Raw genomic sequence first — 25,882 nt, 5'->3', positions numbered from 1 at the left:
TGCTCAGCCCTGGTGAGGGTGCATCTGAAGTACTCCACCCAGTTACGGGCTCCCCAGCACAAGAGAAACGTGGAACTTACTTCTGGAAAGAGTCCAGAACAGGGCTACAAGGATGATTAGGGACCTGGAACATCTGSCCTATGAGGAAAGGGCAGAATGGGCCTGTTCAACCCGAAGTAGAGAAGGCTGAGAGGGCACATGATCAGTGTATAGAAAAACATTAAGGAGGAAGGGAGTGAGGAGGATGGGGCCAGTCTCGTTTCAGTGGTGGCCAGTGATAGAACTAGAGGAAACGGCCACAAACTGAAGCACCAGAAGTTCTGCAAGAACTTAAGGAAAAATTTCTTGACACTGAGGGTGACAAAGCACTGGAACAGGCTGCTGAGAGAGGTTGTGGAGTCTYCTYTTCTGGAGATCTTCAAAAGCTGCTTGGATGCAGCCCTGTGCCACGTGCTCTAGGTGACCCTGCGTGTGCAGGGAGGTTTAACTAGATGATATCTGAAGGTCCTTCATACCTTATTGATTCTATGATACTATGATCCTATGATTTGAGTCTTTGTGATCCTGTAGTGAATTCTTGTTAGGGTGGATATTTACAGGATGTGAAGAACTGCAATCGGTCTTAAACTGAGACTTTTCAAATGCTATGAATTTGCTTTAACTCAAGTATCATTAACACATGCATTTTTGTACTTAAGTTGCTTAGAATAGTGAATTAGTCTGAGAATTTTATCATTTTAATGGAGCTGAGGGAGACATTTGAAGTTCCCATCATCTTTTCTACTTAGAATTTATTAYACACAAAAAGAATATCAAAAAGAAATATGAAGGATATAAAGGCGATGTTAGGAAATGTCATTGCTGTGCAACCTATGGTTGCCTTGTGTTTATACATAGTGATTCATTATTTAAATTAGATCCTCTTAACCTAGTCTTCTTGCACAGAATTTTCCAGATGTGTAATGGAAAAATAAGATATTCCAGCATGTGACTATACTGAATTGAACACTCGCCATCGTCATCGCATGATGTACGGTCATATAAGTTCTTCACAACCACCCTTGTCACTTGAGCTAGCGGAATAACTGCTAAGAGCTGTCAGTTACCTTGACACCCCCTCTGTAGACCAACATTATTTGGGACTGGAATATACCCTGGGCACCATAGCGAGCCTCAACTCTGACAGGCTGTAGCTAGCAATGTGCCTCAAAGGCACTGGTACTGCTGCTTTTTCTCCACATCTTTTTCCCTCTATCCTGTTCTATCACATTCACAGTTTTCATTTCTCCATCTCATATGACCATGGTAGACATTCTTTTTCCAGCCAGTACCTTCAGGCCTTATCCTGTTTCCACCAGCATATTCAGACCTCCAGCCCAACACACTATCTCTTATACATCTGTCCTCCAACCAATCCCTCATTCCTATTTCTTAATCTCCACATTGTATGTTTTGCCCTAGAAACTCTTATCTCCCCATAGCTGAAGAGTGCAGAAACCCTATAGGGAACACATCAGCCAGAAACTGCAGTTTGTAGAGAAAGTGGACTCAGTGAAAAGGGAATTTACCTACAAACATCCCTATCACACCCTTATACAGCACACATGGACTGTAATATTTTTTTCCAGAAGTGTGCAGCTTGATGGATTTGTACAAAGAAATCAAGGGTCTTTTATCATCCCCTCAAGATCAAACCTTTGGAAAATTTATATAATGAATTTGTAGAAGTATTTGAGCTTTTCAGAGCTTTGGAAACCTTTGGAAAATTTATATAATGAATTTGTAGAGTATTTGAGCTTTGTTTTCAGCATGATCAAAATAAGAAAACGGCATCTATCTCTATTCTTATGAACTGTTTATATTAAGTAATATAGTTAAAAGAAACATAGCAATCCCCTTCCACCTTTTCTTCCATTGTCATTCCTCCCCACCAAAAGAAAAGTAGGATTGGGAAGATATACATCAGTGAAATCTCTTTAAGTTCAGTAATCTTGAGAATTACCGGTCTCAGGTATGGCACACAGGATCAGTCCAAAGGCTCTACACACAATGTTCACACAATGAGAACATTGCCATGTTTTCCTAATATCTTAAGTCTAAAATGTTGTGCACAAATTGATGAGACATATTATCAGAAAAAAAGAGAATGGAAAAGACTTTTTTCACTTGAAAAATAGTTTACTTTTGGGGCACTTGACAATTCTTTCTGCCTCTTGCTGACAACTGATAGTGTCATTAAGTAGCTTGAAAGAAACAGAAATTTTTAAAGGAAGACACCTTTCCCAAAATACTTTATTTTCTTGCTTGAATTTATGAAATAATGTGTACGGGTAAAGAGTAAAAAAAGAGGGCGTATTTTATATTGCATTACACTTTTTGCTGGAAAACATTCAGTTGAAAAGTCATTCCTTTTCTATATTCACTGTAAGAGAAGAGTAGATGTGCATTACCCAAATTGATTAATCAACTGATGAGTCATTCAGCAAATGATACACAAAACATACATCATTATGGTTAGAAAAAAATGATAACCTGAAAAAGGATCATGCAAGTTCCTTGTCCTGAGAAATAGCCCAAGTTGCTTTATTAATGAATGCTTGTCTTCAGAAAGGTCACAGTGATACAACAGGGAGGAGCAATTGCTCTTCTAGAACTGAACAAATAAGAGGATCATTTAGAGCTTTATGGACTTTTTATGTTGATTCATGCAGCTCTGAAGTTCACCTGTATCCAAGAACAGCTTTATGCACTCTTAGTGGCAAATCCGCAAATCAAACTTAAACCGTTGAGAGACAGAAGAAAGAACATCTACATGGAGAATATAAATTCAGCAGATTTCCATTACAGGAAAACCCTTTAATATCTTTTCAGCCATCTTCTCTTTTTATTAAATCTGGTGACACATGTTTAAAAAAAGTGTTATCCAGTTCTTTATTTTCAGGCCTTATACTCCACATCTTTAAAAAAAGAAACTAATCATTTTCTTTCTACTGTATTTTCTTTCTGAAGCCTGCATGCTCTAATGCTCTAAATGTATTTAAACTGGCTTTAAAAATATGAAGTTCTGTGTGTGTTCAAAGCAATAAATTGCAGAGACATTAGCTAGATCTGGATATAGAATTATATCGTATTTCATAAAATAGTTAGGAACTTAAACCTATTTGTCACTTATATAATTCTGAAAGTTCATTTCTACTACCATTACAAACTCAGGAAGAGGCTATACTTTGAAGTACAACTATGATTGATTAGACTAAAGAAATTCCAGTGCTTCATTGTGTACTACTTTAATCTTTTGAAAAGTGAATGAACAGCAGATGGCCTAATAAAGACACTCTGTATGTTTGCCCAGTATGGATTTGCTCTGAAGGGATTGGTTCAACACTTTAGACTACATATATTTGGAATACATCTGTCTTTGTCAAGACAGATGGTTAAAGGAAAAAAAAAAAAAACTTCCAAACACTTGGAATTAATCCASTGTGAACTCTGCTTCTGAATGAAATTTTAATGGGATATGACTATCATTCTGTTAGCTTTCTTGGAAGAATGCAGCTGTTAACAGTATAGACAAAAGTAATTTTGATGGCTGCYGTACAGGACTGTTTATGCTTACATTTGAAGTAAAAATATTGTTGTTAGTGCCTGTATTCTAATCAGCCTGCTTATAAGGAGGGAAATTGATTTTCTAGGCAGTTACTAGAGTCAGTCTAGTATCTTCTATCACTGCTGGAATCACATTTTAATAAAATATATTTTTCCTGTCCAGTATTGAAATTAAGCTTGTTAATGTGAGAATTTAAACTTATATGCATGCTATTTCAATCCCATATAGTACTGTATGTTGAATGACAAGATTCTTTTTAAATAGCAATTTTAATATAACTTGCAAATTTCAAAGATCTATAGTGTATCACAGATTATGTATGAAGCATATGACTCTCCAATCTACCCATAAATAACAAGTCAAGCTTAAAAACAGCTATATGTTGATACCAAGAAAAAAGGTCTCAACAACCCGAATGATTTGTGAATTTGCTGTGTTTTATTTTTCTGTATTAAGGTGTCACAGGTCAGATGGCACCTACCTAATTGAAAGGTGTTCTATTTCAAGGACATTTTCTCATAATGCAAYCTCATTAGTATTTAGAATGTTTATCTGCGTTTCATGATATTTTTAAGTGTTGTATTCTTGTTTTCTGTTTTGCAGTAATAACAAGTAGCGGCTACAGTCCAAGATCAGCACATCAGTACTCTTCTCAGCTATATCCCTCCAAGTTAGTGTCTGCACCTCTTCTAGCCTTTAGAGGGATTTGATCTTGGCTCTAGGCAATTCTGTGGTTTGTTGAAAGGAAATGTGCTTCAAGAGAAGAAAGAAAAAAAGGGAGAGGAAAATGGTTAAACCCCAGTACTGTCTGYATTACCATTCACTCACATTTTTTTCTCAGTTGGTTGCAGAATAAAATCCTATTCTGTGCAACAAGGTATTACTGCACAAGATGTATCCTTGAATTTCTGCATGAAGTAGAGGGAAAAAAGAGATCTTCACATTCTCAGATATCAGCATCTTCACTGTGCTGACAATGCATATGTTAAAGTAGACAGTTAATACATAAAAATTGCAATTGCATGCTCAAAATGCATTAAAAGTAGCCATGCTCATGTAGACCTTCCCAGTACCAGCACTGCCAAGTACTTCCAAGAATGTCAGGGTTATGAACCAAGCTTTCCTCTTCTTTCTCCAATATCAAAAGACTTAAAAATCAAATAAATAAAATTGGATTACCTTTTAATCTGATTTATGACTTTTAAACCAGTGTGCATTGTTAGGACCTTCTTTCATTTTTTTTGGAGGAAAACAGTCTCTTAGTCAGTTACATGAATCCAGGAGTAGGAACTTAATGAATAGCACTGAAGATGTTATATGATACTTCTGTTGTTGGCAGTCTATATGCACATTTATTTGCATGTCCTATGATCAGTGTTGTGCACAAGGGTGCTTGATTTCAGTATGCCATTTATTTCTTCCTGCATATTTGATCGAGCTACTTAAGTGGCTTTGGAATTTGATACAGAGAAAACACCGAAACTTTAACTGATTAGACTTTTGCAGTTTTCTTTAACAAATTTATATTTGTATCTTGATATAGCCAAGATACAGAAAATAAACTCCTGAACTAAGAACAGTCCTACTTACTCCACTTAAAACAAGTTTTGGCTGACCATGTCAGGTACTCTTGGCCAGATATATTACGAGGTCTAGTAGAATTTTTAATCTACTGTAATAATTTACTGGCATCTAAATTAATGAGTAATCCTTTTCTGATATTAACTGTTGCCAACTGTACTGAACTAATTAGAAAAAAAAAAGAAAAATAAATTAGAATCTGAAATTTAGTCATGGCTTTTAATGGCCAGGTTTCAGTTAGTGTAATTCTGCAGAGTGTGTTTATTCAACTCTTGGTCCATAAAATCTTATTTGACTTACAAAACAATCCAAGACAAATGTTTCTCTGTATGTTTTTGCAACTCTGGAGGGCAAAAATTTTAAACTTGATTTTATTCAATCTCTCTATAAAACCTCAGTATTTATAAATAAAAGACCATTTTTATTTCCATTCTAGTTCCCTAGCCCATATTTTCCAAATGTTGAAAGTCCATCTGGTTAACAAAGTATTGCTGTCAATATTTTTCATACTGCTCTCTGTGAGCGTGATCCATCTCCCACCAAAGCCAGATGCTAGATTTCTATTGAAGCAGAACCATACCTAGAGGACATAATGTAGTAGCTTTAAAGTTCACCTCTGAATTCTCTTTTTTTCTTCCACTCTTGTATGTTGGGCCAAGTTTCCCCCCAACTGGATTAAAAAAGCATGAGATCTTTTTTGATTTAAGCTTGCTGATCTTGGCTCTGAAGGGGTCAAAGTCATGTAAAGACATATTAGCAATGGCACAGTCTAACTGGAGCTGGACACATAGCTCAGGAATTAAATTGTAGTGATGGGGCAGCACAAAATATATACAGTGCTTAGGGGAATGTGAGCTAGAGTGGTTTTCAGCTTGCTTCAATGGGGGTTGGAATGAATCCCGTAAGAGGAACAGTTGGCAGAATAATGAACTGCCTTTGGACATCTTTGAACCTTTTTCTTTACTTTATTGCTTGAATCAACATGCAAAGTATTTGTTGCCACAGTAATGCTATTTTTCCTGATATTTAGGCCCTATCCACACATTCTTTCTACACCAGCAGCTCAAACAATGTCTGCCTATGCCGGACAAACCCAGTATTCAGGAATGCAGCAGCCAGCGGTGTATACAGCCTACTCACAGACAGGACAGCCATACAGCTTACCTACCTATGGTATTTGGCCTTTTTATTATTTACTTCACCTTACATAAAAGTAAGAGCAATGCTGACATGAGCATTCCTTGCTTTTTTTTTTTTTATTATTTTATTTTTTTTTTCCCAACTGTGAGAAGATATTTTAAAGAATCAGTTGAAAATTGATTTCTCACACAGATTTGGGTGTAATGTTGCCAGGCATCAAGACGGAAAGTGGGCTCTCGCAGACACAGTCACCACTGCAGAGCGGGTGCCTCAGTTACAGCCCAGGGTTTTCCACCCCACAGCCAGGCCAAACACCRTACTCTTATCAAATGCCAGGTAAGTATCCATAACTGTCGTGTGTCCCCCCATCCTTTTTTCCTAGGATGCTTTGTGTTAGAATACCCGAGTTTAACCTCTAAGTACCTATATTCAAAGGTATCTGAAAGATGCCAATGAACATTTAATAGCATTTTCCAGAATACTYAAACATGAAGTACCTAACTGTCATTCATTCCAATCAATTTTGGTGGGATCTAGGCATCTTACTCTGATGTACCTAAAAATGCCTCAAGGTGTCAATAGTGTATTTAAGGATTCTAATAATTTTCAAAAATCTCATCTCTGACAATTTTTAARCAGCAGCATGAACCTCAAATTTTGATTTTAAAAATAAAGTAATATTCTGCTCACATTTCAAGAGTGTCACACGCAAACTTGCTGAAAACCTTTGGGGACTTGTTTCAGAACAAAGGGAAATGTAATGCTGGCAGTTGAAGACAGTAGGTCTGCGTGTGACTTGGGCAACACTCACGTTTCACCCTCAGTGTTGGTGAAAATTGAGCAGAGAGAAATGCCAAACTAGTAGGTGGAACAGAATATTGTTGTTCCAGTCATATCAGTGGGACTGAAAAAAGGCAATAGTTGAGGATTTTTCACCTACTGCTGCTGGCCTGCTGCTCACTTACATTTACAGTCCATTATCAGTTCATTTTTTTGTGAACTCTAACAAATATGCTTATCATTTGCAGTTACTTCTAGAATTTAAGACTCAGAATTACTTTCCATGATTAATATCCATGAATGAGGGTTTCTTTGCAGATCTCTTAATTTAGATCTAGTCATACTGCGCAGTCCCATTTGCACTTTGAGTTTTTATGGGGTGAAATCACACAGCAGGACTGGAAGTATTTTTTATTTATTAGGGAACACATGCCATGTGACATCATTTGAAGCTTGTTTCCTTTTGGATTAGATAATGTATTAGAATTTCTCCTTAATGCATATTTTTATTTTTCTTTATTAGTCAATTATTAGTTCATTTATTACCTTTTGATCATCAGTGCGCTGTTTTACTTGGAGGCTTCCTTAGTTTCTAATACGACGGTTAATCTTTTAAGTAATACAAATTACAATATTAATCATCTGACATGTCAAGAACATGGACATGCTTCACTACAGATCTATTAAAAACACCTAGATCATTAAAATAGTCCTAAAAAAAGTTTTTTTGGTTATATAAGGTAACATGCGCTAAAACGCATGAACTTCATAAATGAAGAGAAAAAAGAGAGTGTAAAAAGACCTGAACAGAGCTGAGACTATAATAATCAGAAAAATACTATTTTGGTCAGTGTGATGACCTACTTCCACTACTTTCTTGAATAGCATGAAAAGGAATGTATGCATGTTTACCTGGACATAATATTTCATGTCTTCTAAAATTCATTACAGTGTTTCATCATTTACATAGAATGTATTTTTTTTCTCCTCKGATTTATTTGTGTCTTAGCATGGAGTGTTCTATTTAGAATTTTATTTTGATTCATAAACAAGTTCTTAAAATTAATTATATATCTGTTTTTTAATTTTAGGTTCTAGTTTTACACCGTCATCCACTATTTATGCAAACAATTCAGTTTCAAATTCTACAAACTTCAGTAGCTCACAACAGGTATGAATATCAATGCTTTTGTTTGTACATTACAGAAATACTCAACTCTGATGATGGCATATTATATTAATTTGGATGTGTTAATGCTGAACTAGATTCACTGTTAAGTACTGCTTTTGGTGAGCAGCAATGGAAACCCCAATCGATGGCTTGTTGCATCTCTTGGCACATAAATGCTTTGGGAATCTCTTAGTGGTCTTTTAATAAACCTCCTCAAGTTAATAGATCTTGTAAGTCTAAACAAAAAATAAAACTCCTCAGAATTTCTTAATGGAAAAATCATSTGTTACTCTATTTAGCTAACTGCATGTACTATTTTAGGATTATCCATCCTACACAGCTTTTGGCCAAAACCAATATGCACAGTATTATTCAGCATCAACATATGGCGCATATATGACCTCAAACAACACGGCCGATGGCACTTCATCATCATCATCAACCTACCAATTACAAGAGTCTCTCTCTGGCCTGACTGGTCAACCAGGTACAGATCTGCATTCAGGTGAAAACCATTTTTGTATTTTATACTCTACTTGTAAAACTCCCAAATTTCCTCGTCCAGCTTTGATGATACTWTATTCAGCCTGGACTGACGTTTTAAGCTGTTGCCTTCAAGAAAATATTATTTTTCAAGGAAACCTGTGAAAATAAAACTGTTCTGTTCTGCTTTGTTTTAAGAAACTTTCAGAATTTGTTTATTAGTTTGATGAAACTCTTGGCGAATTAAGGGTGTTTTCTGTATCCACCTACATATTCTGAAATATTTCTGTAAATAATTTAAAACAAGATGCTGTTGCTCATTTAAGTATATTCCAGTTATTTAACTATTTCCATTTTTTTTATTAAAAAATTTTTTTAAACACAAGCTACGCTTACTAAGAGGTAATTAAGAATAGAGCTGTCAGCTGATTAATGCAAGTCGCTTTAAAAATAACCTATTTGAAACAGACTTGGAAYTGCAAAAAGAAAGGCTTTCATATTCAGATGACTAAATTTGCCTGACCAACTCTGCCCCCTTGTGCATATGCCTTGTGATATTTTATTATGCAATTGTATGTCTTTGGGAGCTTGAAAGTACAAAGCCAGATTAATGTGGTATACTTGATAGAGGCTGCTTTATCATGCTGACTTTCTTGTATTGTCCCCATTATTCTAGGAAGTTCTTAAAGATCTAGCTCAGTACTGTGCCATATATGTATATCTCCAGCAGCCTGGGACAGTGCTGGTGGAACGTTTTATTCTAAGGCCACTGCTTCATTCATATAGCATTGGTAAGGTCGGCCTTACCCACATCTGTGACCATTTATGAAAAGACTAACAAACTTCAGTGGGTCTTGGATCAGGCTCTGAATAAGAAAATCATGCTTTAATCACAAAATCCACTCACTGCAGCAACCTTCCCAATTCTCATTCTCACAATACACCTATATCACCAAAAAGTATAGCAGAATAAGTAGTAAGTGTTATAATAACGAATATTTACGAAGGAAGAGTTTTACTTGGCCTAGGAAACTGTAGGCAAGACTTCATAATTCATAAAGGACCTACTTCCAACTGCTTAAATTTGCTAAATAGTTTTAAAACTTCAACTGCTGACATGAGCTGACATTCTTTCTTGCCAGATGTTTTTCTCAAGTTGATTTTTAAATTGTGTGTATTTGTGGGATGCTGTAGTGCGGTATGGATGTGGAGAGATGCACATCCATCTCTGTGTTTTTAATAAAAGTTTAAAATCTTAATCAGTAGTACTAGAATAGAGTACAAACTGAAGAGGAAAAATGCTAAGAGGTAAATTATAATCAAGGGAAAAAATTAACTAGAGTAATTTAAAACCTAAACTTAAACACAGTAAGGTACTTCACTATTTTACTATATCTGATGGCTGTTACTTAATAACAAATCAAAGCCTCCAATATTCCCCATACATATAACATTTCTTGTTTTGACCCTCATCTGTTCAAGACTTAAAAATTGTTACAATTTTATTTATCGGCTGGGTAAAAAAAATAAAATTCAAAAAGACACTATTCTTTCTGCTATTCATAACAAGCTAGAAACATTACAAGCAGATAGAAAATGTGGTATAATATTGAAGCCATTTTCTGGGTGCTCGCTGTGGTATCCTGTGGCTTTAGGAATATCTAAGGAAAGTTGATCATACAGAGTGCAAGATGAGTTTGGGCATTCATCAAACCACCTCTGTGTTGGGTCCTACTTCTGAACCTTTCTGTGGATGAATTTTCAGTGTTTATATCATACCTGTCCTTAAAAAAAAAAATGTAAAAAATGCATTAATTAACAGAAGGTAACTGTGTGCAGAGAAGTAGATCTATTCAAAGGTAGCTCTCCCCATCCTGGGATGGCAGATAAATCATTAAGGGGTTCTGCCTCAGGAGATGAGTACCTATATATATTTAATCTAGAGCAGATAAAATTCTAGCAGAGAAGACAGATCTGTAGGAAAGCTAGATGAAAGCTTCATGTGTTTAAGTTTTAACATTTTCCTTTTTATTTATTAAATCTGTGATTCTGCCATATTTCTAGTGAGTGATGTTTGTGAAGTATATGAATGTTGCATGATGAAAAAGACAGAAAATATCAAACATGATAATAAAACTTGGTGTCTAACACAAGCTGTTCTAGGAATGAATTATGAGGTTAGGGTTTTCAGTATTATCTGGTGCTGGAATTTCTTATGTACTTTCTTTTATGATATACATGGGTCAACTTCTAAAAAGTTTTTCTTTCACCAGCATTGACAATCAGATTTTTGAAAACAAACTCAGGATAAGAAAATGCAGTTACTACTTTAGCCTACTGTTGATAAAAAGCAAATTATGCAATTAAGCCTACAGTTATTCAAAAAGATATGCTCTACTGACTTCTGCAGTTCTAAAATAGATGCATACTTTGCATTCAAGTAAGATACAGTTGGTCATTTTGATTTAGAGATTTGCTTAATGAAATAAATTTGGTTTTAAATATCTAGAACTGACAAGGTACAGTGGTTAGTTACAGCACTGATTAATGGATAATTACACAATCATACACAGTGTTGATCCAAGTAGAAGCCTGGGGCAACTGGGAATGACTAATGCTGAATGAAAATTAAAGTTATTTACTTCACCTTCAGAGAAGATTTAGAACGAGGTTTGTTATATATTTTTTTTGCAGATTAGAGTAAACACAGTCATTGAGAACAGATGTTTTAATGCATTAGTATATAAATGACTTTTGATTGTGTTGTAAGATGGTATAATTTTATAAATATGAGAACTTTTATGGTAAGAATGAAATAATTCATGCTTACTCAGTTATTTATTTTTTTATTTATGTTTCTGTTTTTTTGTCCACTTTATCAGAAAAAGTAGAAAATTATAATTTTGCACCTAAGTCTTGCATAATCACTTTGAAGTCAGTGTTGTTTTTTGCTGCACGGGAAATCTAGTTATGAAATATCTTTCTGTGCAAAGTATATTTTGCTGTTCTCTTTATAGAGAAAGAACTAATGTAATGTGACCTTATTGATCTCTCTACTGTCTGCAGTGTCCTTACTGACATAACACTATGCTGGAAATAGAAGTGATTAGTCAACAAGAACCTTCTCTCTCCATTTCCCATTTAGGGACAAAGTGAAAACTTCACAGGATCATTTTTCATTATATATTATTAAATAAAATTGATGTATTTTCCTCATCATTTCTTGACACATGAGAGTTTTATAGTAAAGGTACAACACTAAAGAATACATATGAGTCATATGCAAATCAGGACATATATACCTTAAACAGTATCTGGAATGGCTTCTTAAGCTGTAGCTCTTAAAATCTCTTCTTAGATGCTGCCGGAAACTTTGCGTCTATCTTGCATAAGCAAAGAAGCATAGTGGTTTTGCAAGAGAGTAAAATAGCAATATCTCCTTCTAGCAATAACAGAATTAACTGCTTTCCCAGGAAGTGAGGAACACAGACTTAATTTCTTCCTGTTTCATTGAAGATTAGGACCATTGTCTTCTACACAAGAGAATGGAGTATAAAACAAACAAACAACACTTCTCTTGATCTTCTGGCCCATGTTCAGAACGAATGCATCAGGATCTTCAGGCTGTTTTGTGCAGAGCTGATGCTGACAGTCAGCAGCCTCTGCTATTGCATATTTTATTCCATCTTTGATTCAAGACTTCTTTATATTTAAAATATATTTTCATTGTATGAAATATCTGTCAATCCAATCCTCCAGCCTGTCGAAGTCCCTCTCTATGGTAGTGTTGACCTTCAACTTATGAACTGCTTCCTCATCTTAAAACTGCTGAGGGTGTATTCTGTCTCCTTGTACAGATCACTGAAGGAGTCTTTAATCATTATGAGTCCCAGTATCAACCCTGAGGAAGTGCTGAACAATGTCAAGTGCTTAAGCACTCTCACTATGATTTTTGTGTGTGTATATATATATATATATATATATATATATGGGATGGGAATATTCTTTGTTGTCAGTCTGTCCCTTTCACTCAAAGCCCAATCATTCTTTTAACCAATTTCTAATACACCTATCTGGTATCCTTGAAATACTATGGGGGACCATGTTGAAGGCCAGTCTAAAATCAATGGAAGTGAAACTTACTGTTGTGTCCATGGACAAAGAGGGATCATAAAATATCTTTATGAGTTAGGATTCTCATCAATATAAGCCAGTGCTGAACATAAAGTTGCCTTCTGATTTTCAGTGGTCTGTGGTCAGTGTAGTGGTGAAGAACCTGTGTGTGCTTATAGTCAACCTCAAAGCACTATTACTGACATGCTAGACTGTTTGGATTTCTGTGGTTGGAAGACTTCAAAATGCTTCAGAATGCTTCTTTCCACAATTAAACTTAGAACTAGTGTTTATTGTGATGTGTATGACCTAGTTATCTCCTTTGGACTGCAATTTTCATTGGCTTATGTAGCTGTTACTTATAGAAAAGGAAATTCAGTCATAACATGAGTTTGTTTTCCAAAGTTCATCTAGTGAACTTCGGTGTCCGCTGTGAATTACTCTTTAATAATAATAATAATAATAATAATAATAATAATAATAATAATAATAATAATAATAATAATAATATCACATTAAAGCTCATAATGAGATGTATTTTGGATGGTTTGAGTATTCATTTATTCTATTGATTCTATTCATTTATTATATTTTAAATTATTATTAATTTATTATTAATCTTGAGTATTCATTTATTCTGAAGATGTGCCATCATGAATACTTTTGCAGTCATTTATGGTTACTGAGCTATGTCATAAAAATGCTATATTAGGGCAAGTTCTTCTCCATTCTTCCTGGGCAGCACTTTCTCCAGTCTGTCTGTTGTACCTTGATATTGGTTGGTGACCAGTTCCATAGACATTTGTTACTAAAGAGGCAAAGCAGGTTAAAGTGTAAGTCAGAGATAAATCTGTGTGCTAAGAGCAAACTTGCCATGCCAGATCAATAATCTATCTCAAAATTTTTTTTCTCTGACAGCAAACAGTAGCTGATAATCATCCTTAGAGAAGGATGGTTAGAAAGCAGCAAGTATGACTTGGTCCTATTTCTTATAGCATCTGAAACATTGCATTCAACATTGAGACTTTTCTCTGCCAATTTATGGAGTTTGTTTTTGAATCTTTTTTGTTCTTAACTTTTGCTCAGTTTCATAATATCACACTATACAGTTTGTTAAAATACTTCTTTTTTTTGTTTCAAATCTACTGTTCAATAATTTAATTGGTCAAGATATGGTTAAAAAATTAAGAAGTGTACTCTAATAAGGAGCAGATGGCACAGGAGGAGGAAGATGATTCCAGTGTGGGGTATGTTCTGTAAACATAACATGGTACTTGAAAATAAGTCCAACTGAACTCTAAACATGAGGAACAAACAAACAAAAAACAAACAAACAAACAAAAACTTAACTAAAAATCACATGACGTTTTGGAATGTCTTTAGTATGACTTGTAAAATACATCTCCCATGGATATATCAATATTTTGCACATACCTGCGTGTATCACTGTTTTTCTTGCAACTTAGTTGGGTGTGTCTTGTGGTCAAGTTGCCAAATAGAGCCACTTTAAACAGTGTATTTCTTATTTTAAAATATGGCATTAATTTTTTCATGAATGGTTGACTTTACAGGGGAGTTTGACACAGTACAGAGTCCTTCCACACCAATCAAAGATCTTGATGAGAGAACATGTAGGAGTTCTGGGTCAAAGTCCCGGGGTAGAGGGCGGAAGAATAATCCATCACCCCCTCCGGACAGTGACTTGGAGGTATGCCTTGTATGGTAATGATGTGGTGGTTTCTTCTGATAGAAAGTAAATTCTGCAAATTACAGCCATGGAAACAGCTTAGAGCATTTCAGAAAGCAGCATTGACACTTTTCTCAACTGAATATAATAGATCTTGGCAATTTTAATGCACACATACAATGACACAGTGCTTTTCTGTATGAGAAGGTTAAATAGAAGAATAAAGGTGATTCATCTCTGCATTCTGTAGCCCTACACTGTGGTCTTTCTCAGTTTCTCATTCAATAGGACTACAAAACTGAAAACTTTGTCTTCAAAGTTGTTACAACTATCTTTTTTTTTAAGAGAAAGTCTCATGTATTATTCACCATAATTATGTTTATTTATGAATGAGGAGAAAATATGCAATGTTATCTAGCCATAACGTTTCAAACACTTAAGTGCAAGTTTGCCTTTATGCTCATGAGTAACGCCAAGCATTTCAATGAGGTAGCTCTTATCAGTGAAGCAATGGCTATACTTTATGTGCAAAAACAGAGCCTTAGTGAAGTTTATCTGCCTAATATACTGAGTGACAGGTGAACTCTTAGTGATGAAGTAATTAATAGTCTTAGTACTCCAGTGTTGGCAGGATACAGCCTGACTGTGACAGGAGGAGAAAGTTCCTTAGCATATAGATGTGTGAAACACTTTTGTCGTGGCATTGAAGGAGTGTGCTGTCTGTGTGTGTCTCCTATGTCTCCTCTTGCCATGAGAGCGGCTGTAAGTGCCAGGAGCCTGGCCAGCCTCACTGCCTGGGTGTTCACTGAACATCTCTGGATATTACATGGGGTACACTTGCTAAGCACTGGCTCTAGGTGTCATTATATACAGAAATTACGTACAGAAATTATGTGTGTCATTACGTACAGAAATTATTTAATTTTTTTGACTTTTCCTACTCTTTAACTTGTCGAGTGAAGACATTATACCTTTTTATATCTTAGTTTTCCTGTTTCTTTTATAGATTACTAGTAAAAAATGAACACGAATCCCTGATCATTCTTTTTTTTTTTTTTTAAACTAGAATAATCCATTTTAAATATTACTTACTTTGTATATTCTTTATGGCATATCTTAATATTAGATATACAGGAGAAACAAAAAGAACCTTGAGTCTAAGATTTGCACAGTGGTAGCTGAGAGAACTATTTATCCTTAAATAAATAGTCATGCTTTCTAACATCTGTGTTTTGCAGTTTAATTTGAAAAACTCTTTAAAGTAAAAATAAGAGCTTGTTGAGCAATGAAAATGCTACCGTCCTAACTTTTTTACCAATAAATACTGTTTATACACTGTTCCTGATGATGTTCAGAGATAACCTGCTTGATCAAACAATTAAAGTTTAGTACATGTGTTGATTTTGGCCCCTGGCAGGAGGAGGGCCTTGAAGTTTCTGTGAATTAATGTTGTCACCACTTCTTTTTTCAGCGTGTATTTGTTTGGGATTTGGATGAAACTATCATAGTTTTTCATTCGTTGCTTACAGGATCCTATGCACAGAAGTATGGCAAGGTATGTAACCTGTGAATTCTCTGTTAGTTGACTGCATTGTAACTATCTGACCTGTATGTATTTTTTATTTCTGCTGTTCATAATAGTTCGAGAGTAAGTAGAGGATAAGGCATACAATAAAATCCATTTTCAGAAGGTTAACGTGAAAAGCTAAGAAACGAGACACAGAATCCTAAGCAATGTATGAGGCAGGGCTGAAGCAGAGGGAAGACTTCCTAGAGGAATAAGAATGAGGTTCCTGAAACCCTACAGAGATGTTGCAGGGTGATAACAACTTTATAATGATGATATATGAATGCTGAGAGGAAAAAAAGAACAAATAAATTGGAATTTAAGAAGGAAAGCAACTGGTGAATTTACAAGAAAACTGATGAATCAGTATGAATAAGTGAGAGAGCGAGCTGTTTACATGCCAGCTGGAGATGTTATTTTTTGACTCCCCAGCTTTTTCATCAAATCTCTGGTTCCCTTGGCTAGCTTTGGGATGAGTAATGCTGGGGAGTAAATCCCTCTACCAGCCAGGCAGTTGTCCTCATCTGCCTTGTGATCAGACCCAAAGGGAGTTCAGGTCATGCAGCAGTGAGCAACAATGCAGCAGGAGAAGAGCAAAGGCAAGAAAAGCAGAGCCGATCTGAAGAAGCAGGAGCTTTTCAGCTGGTTGACCACTGAGGCTCCTGTGATGCTCAGTGCAGGTTTGAGCATGGAGGAATGGCTCTTTGGGCAAGGGATAAAAGACCGAGGAGAAAGAGTTGGTTGGRAAAGTGAGTTGCAGCAGAAATGGGCTGTTGAAAAGGGTAAAATTTAAAGTCTGGATAAAATGAAGAATATAAGTAGGAATATACAAATATATGGAGGAAAAGAAAATGGACAGGGAGGAAGGTGAACAAAGACATCACAGAGAAGTCCATAAGGCTCTTGCTGTGAAACTTCAGAGGATGTGGAAAGGTACACTTTTTTTTGGTATTCTTGATGTTTTTCTGCTTTTGTCACCTCTGTCTAAGTATACCCATGATAATATAAATGCACTGATGTCTGAGATGGCAGAGCTGCTCACAAATTGTGGGATGAGAACCATCCTCGGAGCGGTTTGTTTTGCATGTACGTGTGTGTGAGAGAAAATGGCCAAGAACCCACTCCTGTGAAGCATCTTTCTGTTAATGAATAAAGGACTGGGCACAGGATGTTGATATGCACACATGGGGATATGGAAGGTTTTCTAGGTGTTGCCCAGCTCAAGTGTAATTAATACAGAGGCATTTCTTTCTAAGAAGATTTCTGTGTCCATATGATATCAGAGGAAGGGCTAAATTACTTTCCTAAGTTTCCTGTCTCTTAACCCAGATGGATTCAGATGCTGAAGAAATGCATGTGAGAAACAGGACATTATAGAAAGAATTTCCACAATCAACCTCCACAGTCAGTGCTTTAGAAATCTCCTAAGGAAGAGTTTGCATTTTATAACCACTGATGGGCCAGTCCTCTGTGTTTCAGTAGACAGCTGTTTGTGCTTATGAAAAGAGAAAGGTAATACGAAAACTCAGAGGCCCACACAAAAAGCTGCTTTTCTGGAATGTTAAGATGAGTGTACTTAATCATCTCTTGAAAAAACATGCTTGCCTGTTTTGCAACTTCACAGTGCCAAATCAGTACACATTTGAGACCTTTCAAAAAATTCCTCTTCTGCTATTTTTCAAACACTATAGCAACAGTAACTTTTTCAGAACCATTTCTAACTTATACCTATCAAAACAAGAGAGGAACATGAGCCTGAACATTTATGTCACCTTTCAGTGTAGCCCATATAGTCACCAGAGGACTTGCTGAATTGTCCCACAGATTGAGTCATTTCTTTCATCCCTGTGATATGATTATGCCCTTAGGATGCTTGTGTCTGATGTTATGTTCTTTGACTTCTCACCATGTAAATGATCAAAAACTTAAATTAATTTTAATACAAAGTTTTAAATATCAGAACACATTTTATAATCTTCAAGCACTTATAYGTAATTCTGAAAGCTCTCAAAAAATGAAAACTCAGAATATGTCTCTCAGAGACGTAATTTCAGATGATTTCTCCCTTAATTATCAGTGGATATATTTGAAAAAATCCCTCTAACACTGTTTTATAAATACTCATCTTTTCCTATAACTAATACAAAGTCTTTAGAAGAGTAACGGCATAATAACCAGTAGTAGTAATGGCAGCAAATAAAGTTGGTTTGTATAAGCTAAACATCAGCAACATGATGAGCAATCATGAAACAAAAGGAGAGGAATTATTAAATAAAGTGTTATTTTTTTCTGCTGATCTGCCACACCTGTGGAAACAAGCAAGTGTATTAATTCCTGCAGATAGTAAAATTAATAGTACTTTTTCTTCTTGCCTATGCCTATATTTTTGAGGAATTTGTTAAGAAGACTTTAGCAGTGCAGCTCAAATATACGTTGTACTTTCTTATCTCACAGCTTATAGATTGAACTTATATTTTTTATAGGCAGAGGTATTAGGCAAGGGAAGATGATGAAAGTCTACAAGACTAAGCTGTCTAATTTTATCATGCCATTGATGTGTTGTCTTAACTTAGATGGAATGTGTCCAAACCTAAGTGCCTAAAGAGGTTAGACATTCTAGATGGAGAAGGTAGCACAGCTGAACCCCAGTCAATTTGGGACGCATGACCTCTTTAGAGGTGGCCCTTGCCTTTTTGTGTATGATTTCAATCWGTAAACAAGGTCATATTCTAGACTGAAGTCTCTTGATTGTAAGGAAAATTGGGTCATCRTAAGAATGAGGTTCTTGATGGAAGTCTGGTGAACAGTGGTGTTTCACAGTAATGGTTTAGGTTCTGTTACAAAATGAAAATATAAAACTTAGCAGAAGAAGACTGTGTGCCTGGCTGTTTTTTGACCTGTGGGTGCCCATCCGACTTGGATGATGTTGTGCTTCTTTTACTGTACTGACTAATATAAATAAAAAATGAATTATATGTTTGTTATGATCAAGATTCTCTTTGACAGCATTTCTCGTGGTTTATCTCATTTGTTCATGTACTTCATAATTTCTARTACCTAAACTAGAAACTAAACTAAACTGGAAACTAAACTAAACTTCAAACATTCTATTTTTAATTATTTATTGCATTAAGAAAATTATGAACTTCGGTATTTGAACAGTTATATTATGACTTCTGTGGCAGATATTTTTGCAGCTGAGCACCAGTTGGCAGATACTGGTTTTCTGTTGTGCTGAACTTTTAAGGATTGTTGATGTGACAGGACATGTGTTAGGAGCCTATCATCCTCTGTTGAAGTTTTTGAGATACATCCTTATTCCTCGTGAACAGTGTGTATTCTTTGTTTCATTGTATTCCAGCTATTTGCACTGATTTAAGTTGATTAAGCTGAATTTTTATCTTCCTCGGAGCATTTGCATTTCTAATATTAAGAAATCATGGCAGTGATCTCCAAGTAAAAAATTCAGAAGAATACTTGATGATCACATTTTGACACTTTTCTTTGAAGACCTAACAACATGAAGTTGCCAGCAATATCACCTAAACTTCGTATTTTCCAGATACAAAGGAATCTATAAAGGGCACCAAAGCTTGCTATTGCTCACCCTGTGCTTGTCCTAAAACAAGTCATTAAACAGGAAAACTTTGCCAGAGCCCACGATRACATTCCCAAATTCACTTATAAACATGCTTTTGTCCCCTCATATAGATACCATATCTTTCATGACCTCTAAATGTGCTGTCCATTCACCTCATCATTGTCTAAGGTAGCAGTCCACTGAATTTAAATTTGAGATTCCTGCTTAGAGTAGGAATGTGTAAGCTAAAATATGCTAGTGTTTAGCATTTCTACTTCCCCCCCACCCCCCCAGAAGAAACTGTAAGGCTGTTCTGGACAGTGCTGAAAATCTAATCTCTGTTTTTCACATATTTTGATTGCTTGCTTCCTTGTTTCTTCTGAAGATAAAATCATGTCAAATTGAATCTGTCCGTCTGTTCATCTCTCTGTCTTCTGAGATTTATATAGAATACTTTGGTCTGTTTGTATTTCTTTTCTAAAAAAAAAAAAAAAARAARAAGAAGATTTTAAACACATTTTGCTGAAATATGACCTTCCTGGATGATACTAAATAGTTTTCTTTCACTAATGGATAATGGAGCTTTTGGAGTTTTATTTGAGACACTGACATGCTTTTCTCATTGTCAAAACACATAAATATTGGTTCCCTCAGGTTATTTTTACCTAGTCTCCCAGGAGGCATTCCAGTAGATGGACCAGCCTGGTACAAAAGTCAACAGCCAGACAGTCTGGCTCCAATTTAGTGCCTTCATACAAACGTCACAAAAGTCATTTGCATTCTGATATACACARGTGCTGTAGTTGATCTTAACTCCTTTGTGTGCTAGTAATATCTGGCTAAATATTATGTCTCTGAAAGCCTAAGAGTTTTGCTTTTTATTCAGAAAATCATATGGGGAAAACTTCCATTTTTTAATTATTATTTCCTCTCTTGTGTGTGTTTGTGCAGAGTAGCACAGAATACTATTTTGGCAGAAATTGAGTCTGCCTTTTATTCATTTTCTCTATTTGCTCTGTCACTGTGCTTAAGTCTTTATCCACTGCACGTGTTTCTTGCTTTCTTTTCAACGCTCAATTCTTTGTGCCACTTGCATCGGTTGGCAACTTCTGCTTCAAGCTGACAGACAGTATAAGGGTGATTGTCATGTTCCTCCACATTGTGCAAACATTGCGAAACCACTAGACTGAGGAATCTGCTTTTATCTGTTTCTGTACATAGATAGGTGGATGTAATTGGCAAGAACTGGTACTTGACCTCTAATACTTGTTAAACAGTTGCAGTGCAAGCTTGGGCAAGTTTATTAATTGTTTGTGATTCTTTTTTAGCAGAAGTTGTTATGAAGACTCTGTTTTATTTGCATATAGTACATAACAATATTTCACACTTGCGTATGCAAAACAGAGACATAGGAAAACTCATTCTAACAGTTAAAAAGTCACGCATAGCTGGTTACACAAATACTACTAATAAGAAAATCATAAATGCTTTGTCACATTTATGTCTTTCAGCTATACAAGGCAATGCAGGAAATTGTGATACATAGTTGGTAGTTTCTGGTATTGTTAAAATAAATTGGATTATAATGGAACGTGTCAAAGCATATTTTGGCATTTAAATCTACTTCTACCCAGGAAGGAGAAAAGGAGTTGAGACTCAAATGTGTTAAGATTCCTGTCTTGAAAACATTCCAATGAATAACTTAACTCACATAAATAAAAATGAGTTACCACCTGTGCATAAAGTTATGCACATACCTTCATATTCATGGGATTGAGGTAAAATGTGTTGTGAATTCTCTTTACTATATGTTAGAAATAGGAAAAAAAAAGAAATATTAAGTGGGCACTGAAAAAAWTGTGAATTAAAGTAGAAACTAGCGTATTTGTATGTAACAACATTTTGATAAAATTACTAGGCCTGATGAGGAATATCATGAGTCCAGAGCTTTTYATGTTTTGGTTTGTAAGTATGTGGGATTTTACAAGTCTCTTGATGTTTGTATCTTCGTCATCCCAAACAGACATTTGCACTTGCTGTACCATTCACCCCAGTGGCTTTTGGATCTAGTGAATATGGTTGCAGAAGACATAGGAGATCAAGTTATTTTATTAGGCAGTGCAGTTTGTTTTTGCTTCTGAAAAGTAGTGGACCAGTTCAAAGGTCAACATAAAATATTTCCTTTCACTCTCACTGGCAGAGAACTGGTCTAACTTTGGATCATTACAATTTCTTATACACTATTCTCCCCTTCAAGTCTGACTTTTTCATGAGCAAGGGTCAAAATATGTCTATGTTTCAGATTTTACCATTAGTTTTTAATTGCTTCGGGGCAGAAGCCATCTTTTATCCTGTCTTTGCAAAGCCCCGAAATAGGAGACGTCTGATCCTGATTGAGAAGCCTTTGATCATAGTACTAACAAATGATCATTTGAGGTTTTGTGTGATTTTGTTGCCAGATGGGAATATAGTGGTAAACTTTAAGTCTTTTAATCTCAAGGCATTTAAGAAAGGATTTCTAAAAACTCACTAATGTCAATCAGAGTTTAAATTATGAAATACATTTTTTTTTCTTATTTTAATGAGAAGAGGATGAAGCCTACTTTAGAAATACAGTACTGTACTTATCAGAAACTGCCCACGTGTGCATTCATATCTTAAACACGTGTCAGGTAATGTAGTGTGGCTTAACCACTTTCCTAGCAAACCTACCAAAGATAAATTTATTACTTCATGTTTGTTGCACACTAAATGCTCTAAGACAAACTGTCATTGCAGAGCAATATATTTGTGGTAATTTGCTGGGGCGTATGATAAAATAAAGAGCGTAAAAAGCCCAACTACAAATAGATACAAAAGTTTGAATGGAATGTCATCCACAGGAATAATCCTATATTTAACAATTTAAAAGAATTTTCCAGGAATAACCTCTGGGGGAAAAAAAAAAATCTTACAATTTTTCTCATTACTGTGGACCACCTAAAGAATTGTGCCACAGATTATAGACAAATTGAAGAAGACTTAGAAGAACATTTACAGGCACTTTGTTGGATGCCTGTAATAATATCATGAAAGAGAGACTGCAAACCCATCAGAAAGTGCCTACAGGAGCAGAGACTGGGAAATACTGAGACTGGGAAAGACCAGGAGCAGGGACTGTGGAAACATTCTGGAGCAGCAGAAAGAGAAAGAAAAAAAAATACATAGGTTAAAGCATAGGTAAGAGATTGATGTGACTGATTTCTAAAGTGAAATTCAATTTTGGAAAATGGACAAAGATTCACACTGGCTTTTTATAAAGTAGCACACTAAAAATGGAAAGACCTCTTAAATCATGCCTTCCTATCACAGTGTAGGATAATCACTTACGAAGTACTTTTTGCCACTCCCAGTCCAGTTTAGCATGATCTTGCTAAACATGATCTTCAGCAGTCAGTAGAGGGGATTCTGTATTTCCAAAAATTAAGATGATTTTTAGACCAGAAAAAAAGCCAAGACATCAAAGGAATTGTACAATAACTGATTAGGTGTCACATGGAATAATTTTGTTCTTTCCTGTGCTATTGTCTTGGTACATAGGCTCAGAAATATCAGTTATTTCTCCACGGCTCATTTTTCTTCTTCCTGTTAATTAATGGTTAAGATAGTTATATATTATTATAAAAAGTTAAAGAATGAAAAATGCAATATATTCTTATTATAATAAACATTTCTCTTTTGAGAAATTCCTTCTGCATTTACAGGCCTCCATTACACATAATCACTAGTTTTCCCCTTGGTCATACTTTAGCGAGGTTATAAATGCCTTGACTTGTTGAAAATGGTGTTTCAACACCCTCAGCTCCCCAAATGTTCTCACATTATTTCAGCAGTCTCTCCTTGTAGTTTTATATTAAAATAACCTAATACTGAAAGGATATTGCAGGTATTTGTTGCAAGATAATTTTTTCAAAACACTTCTTATACAATAGCTTTTAAAGTAATTATGATGTACCTAAAAAGTAATTAAGTAGTTAATCTTGTTTTCTGTCTTTTAAGGATCCTCCAATGGCAGTGACYCTTGGCCTGCGAATGGAAGAAATGATTTTTAATCTTGCTGATACACATTTATTTTTTAACGATTTGGAGGTAAGAATCAAGGAAACACCTAGGTTTTTAACACAGCAGTGTTCCCGTGTATTTGTGCTTGTTAAGTGTTATACTACTTGCTTCTCCAAACCTCAGTGAGACTCTAATGAGACAGAYGTAAGCCAGGAGCAGTGATTTCCTGTGGCACCAGGGTTCCTCCGTGAAACTAGGGGAGAAGGCAAATGTGCACACTACCCCTTTCTCTCCGTAGCACAGATCTTTGTTTTGTGACCATCTTGTTTCAATTGCCATGGGTTTRGAGTTGTCTGCAGTGCTCTCCAGGAGAGAAACCTGTGTATCTCCCATTTTTCTCTTGAAGTTCTCAAAGTTTGCTTTCAATGGTTGCTGTCATCTGGCCAAGAGTCATTCTTCTCTTGACACTCTTGAATAGCCTTTCGGCTTCCCACCCCTGCTACTTTCCTGCTCAAATAATTAATACTCTTTGTTTGCTTCAAAGAATATAGCAACAAGAGAACTGTAGCTGCAATTCTCAACATTTATGTCATAGAAACAGAGGACACACTTTCCTTCTGATCAACAGTGTCAAAATCTTTCCATTAGAAATGGCTCATAGAAGAGTTTATGCTCAGGTCAACTTCTTCCCTTCTCCACTCCCTGAGAATACTGCCAATTTTTAGTGAGAGATTCCAGGCAGGAATGCCACGTTCTGAAARGGGCCAAAGTAGTATATGGAAGAGTATATGGATGAGGGTGAAATATGGCTCTCAAATTAAACTAGAAAATTTTCAGGTCTTCCCCTGATCTGAATTGTTTTCTTAATAGAGTAATCACAGTGTTGCCTCCATGGACATGGCAAAATATCTGTTTTGCCAGTAACCACAGCTGGAACACTTTGAGCTTTTGTTTAAAATGCCAGAGGAAGGTATCTGATGAGTGAATGCAAAAAAATGAGGATAAATGAGCTTTTTTCCATCCATTGGGACCTGAATTTTTCTAGTGTGCGTTTCCTCCATTCCTTTGTTAGCCATAGGCAGTAGGAAGATCAGAAGGCAAGAGGCTGAGCTTTTCTGTGCTATCTTTTGCAGACCTCATTTATCCTCAGCTCCTTTCAAGTCAGTAAACTAGGATCTGCTTCACCCTATACCTGAGCTGCACTTCCTCATTTCAGTGGCAAAAGCATAAGAAATTAAAACCCTGAATATGCCTCAGCCAGTCGGTGTTTTATTGCAGTCTTAGTGAGTCATCACTTGACAACGCAAGTGGATTCAGTGAATGTGCTCCTTCCGGTGCCCCGTACCAGGGATAGATTCCAAATCAATTTTTCAAAGCATTGCTTAAATTTCTCTTTAACTGACCTTTGTCCCAGCACACTCACATTTCATGTGGCACCCAATGAACTTTAAGTCCTTCAGTTGTATATGCCCAGATTTCTTCAAGCCTGTGCTGAGTTCAAGTGGAAGAGTTCAGCAAAGAGGAACTTTGCCCTTTCTATGTATCTCTTTATTCTTGCTCATTGCTGCTGAAACTTCATTCCTTTCATTATTTTTTTTTCTTGTAGCTCTCAAGCTAAACAGTTACAGGTTACTTAAAAATCTGGATCATCACTTCTTGTATATTCTTAAAACGTTCTTTTAATATCCTCTCCAAAAAGTTCATACTTCAGCTTATTCCAGAACTTGAACAGTGTCCAAACAGTTTTCAGTTTTAGATAAATCAAAAAATTCTGCTTGGGGATTTTCTTTAAAAATCTCATAACTCAATCAGTTTGATTTGATTAAAAACAATTTCTGTAGGCAGCTAAGTGTTTTATAACCAACAATTCAGCATTGGTTTAAAATCAACTCTACTAGAAGATAACCAGAGCTTCCAAAATTCTTGTTCAGAGAATTATGCATATACCAGAAAACAAAAAATGTTTTCATGTTCTTGGCAAATAAGGTATAAAATTGCTTTTGTATTCAAGAGCGTAATATCCTATGCCAAAATCCATACAGGCATCCTCTTAATWCACAGATGAGTAAAACTGTTTAAATGTTTGCACAGATTGACAGATTCACAGATTCACAGAATATTTAAGGTTGGAA

General features: G+C 35.7%; 1 protein-coding gene across 1 annotated transcript in view; it reads left to right on the top strand.

The window, feature by feature from the left end:
- Nucleotides 1-25,882, top strand: part of EYA4 (EYA transcriptional coactivator and phosphatase 4) — a 123,169-nt gene that overhangs the window by 83,768 nt on the left and 13,519 nt on the right. Inside the window, exons 6-13 of the mRNA XM_026048191.1 lie at nucleotides 4,211-4,277; nucleotides 6,219-6,361; nucleotides 6,521-6,664; nucleotides 8,200-8,279; nucleotides 8,601-8,766; nucleotides 14,447-14,583; nucleotides 16,034-16,117; nucleotides 23,748-23,837. Coding sequence (XP_025903976.1) covers nucleotides 4,211-4,277; nucleotides 6,219-6,361; nucleotides 6,521-6,664; nucleotides 8,200-8,279; nucleotides 8,601-8,766; nucleotides 14,447-14,583; nucleotides 16,034-16,117; nucleotides 23,748-23,837 — 911 coding nt within the window. The remainder of the gene's footprint in view (nucleotides 1-4,210; nucleotides 4,278-6,218; nucleotides 6,362-6,520; nucleotides 6,665-8,199; nucleotides 8,280-8,600; nucleotides 8,767-14,446; nucleotides 14,584-16,033; nucleotides 16,118-23,747; nucleotides 23,838-25,882) is intronic.

This window comes from Nothoprocta perdicaria, unplaced genomic scaffold, assembly GCF_003342845.1.
Source record: "Nothoprocta perdicaria isolate Ctin4 unplaced genomic scaffold, notPer1 scaffold_52, whole genome shotgun sequence".
NCBI lineage: Eukaryota > Metazoa > Chordata > Aves > Tinamiformes > Tinamidae > Nothoprocta > Nothoprocta perdicaria.
Note: the sequence above shows the minus strand (reverse complement) of the source record. Positions and strands in the feature narration are given on the sequence as shown.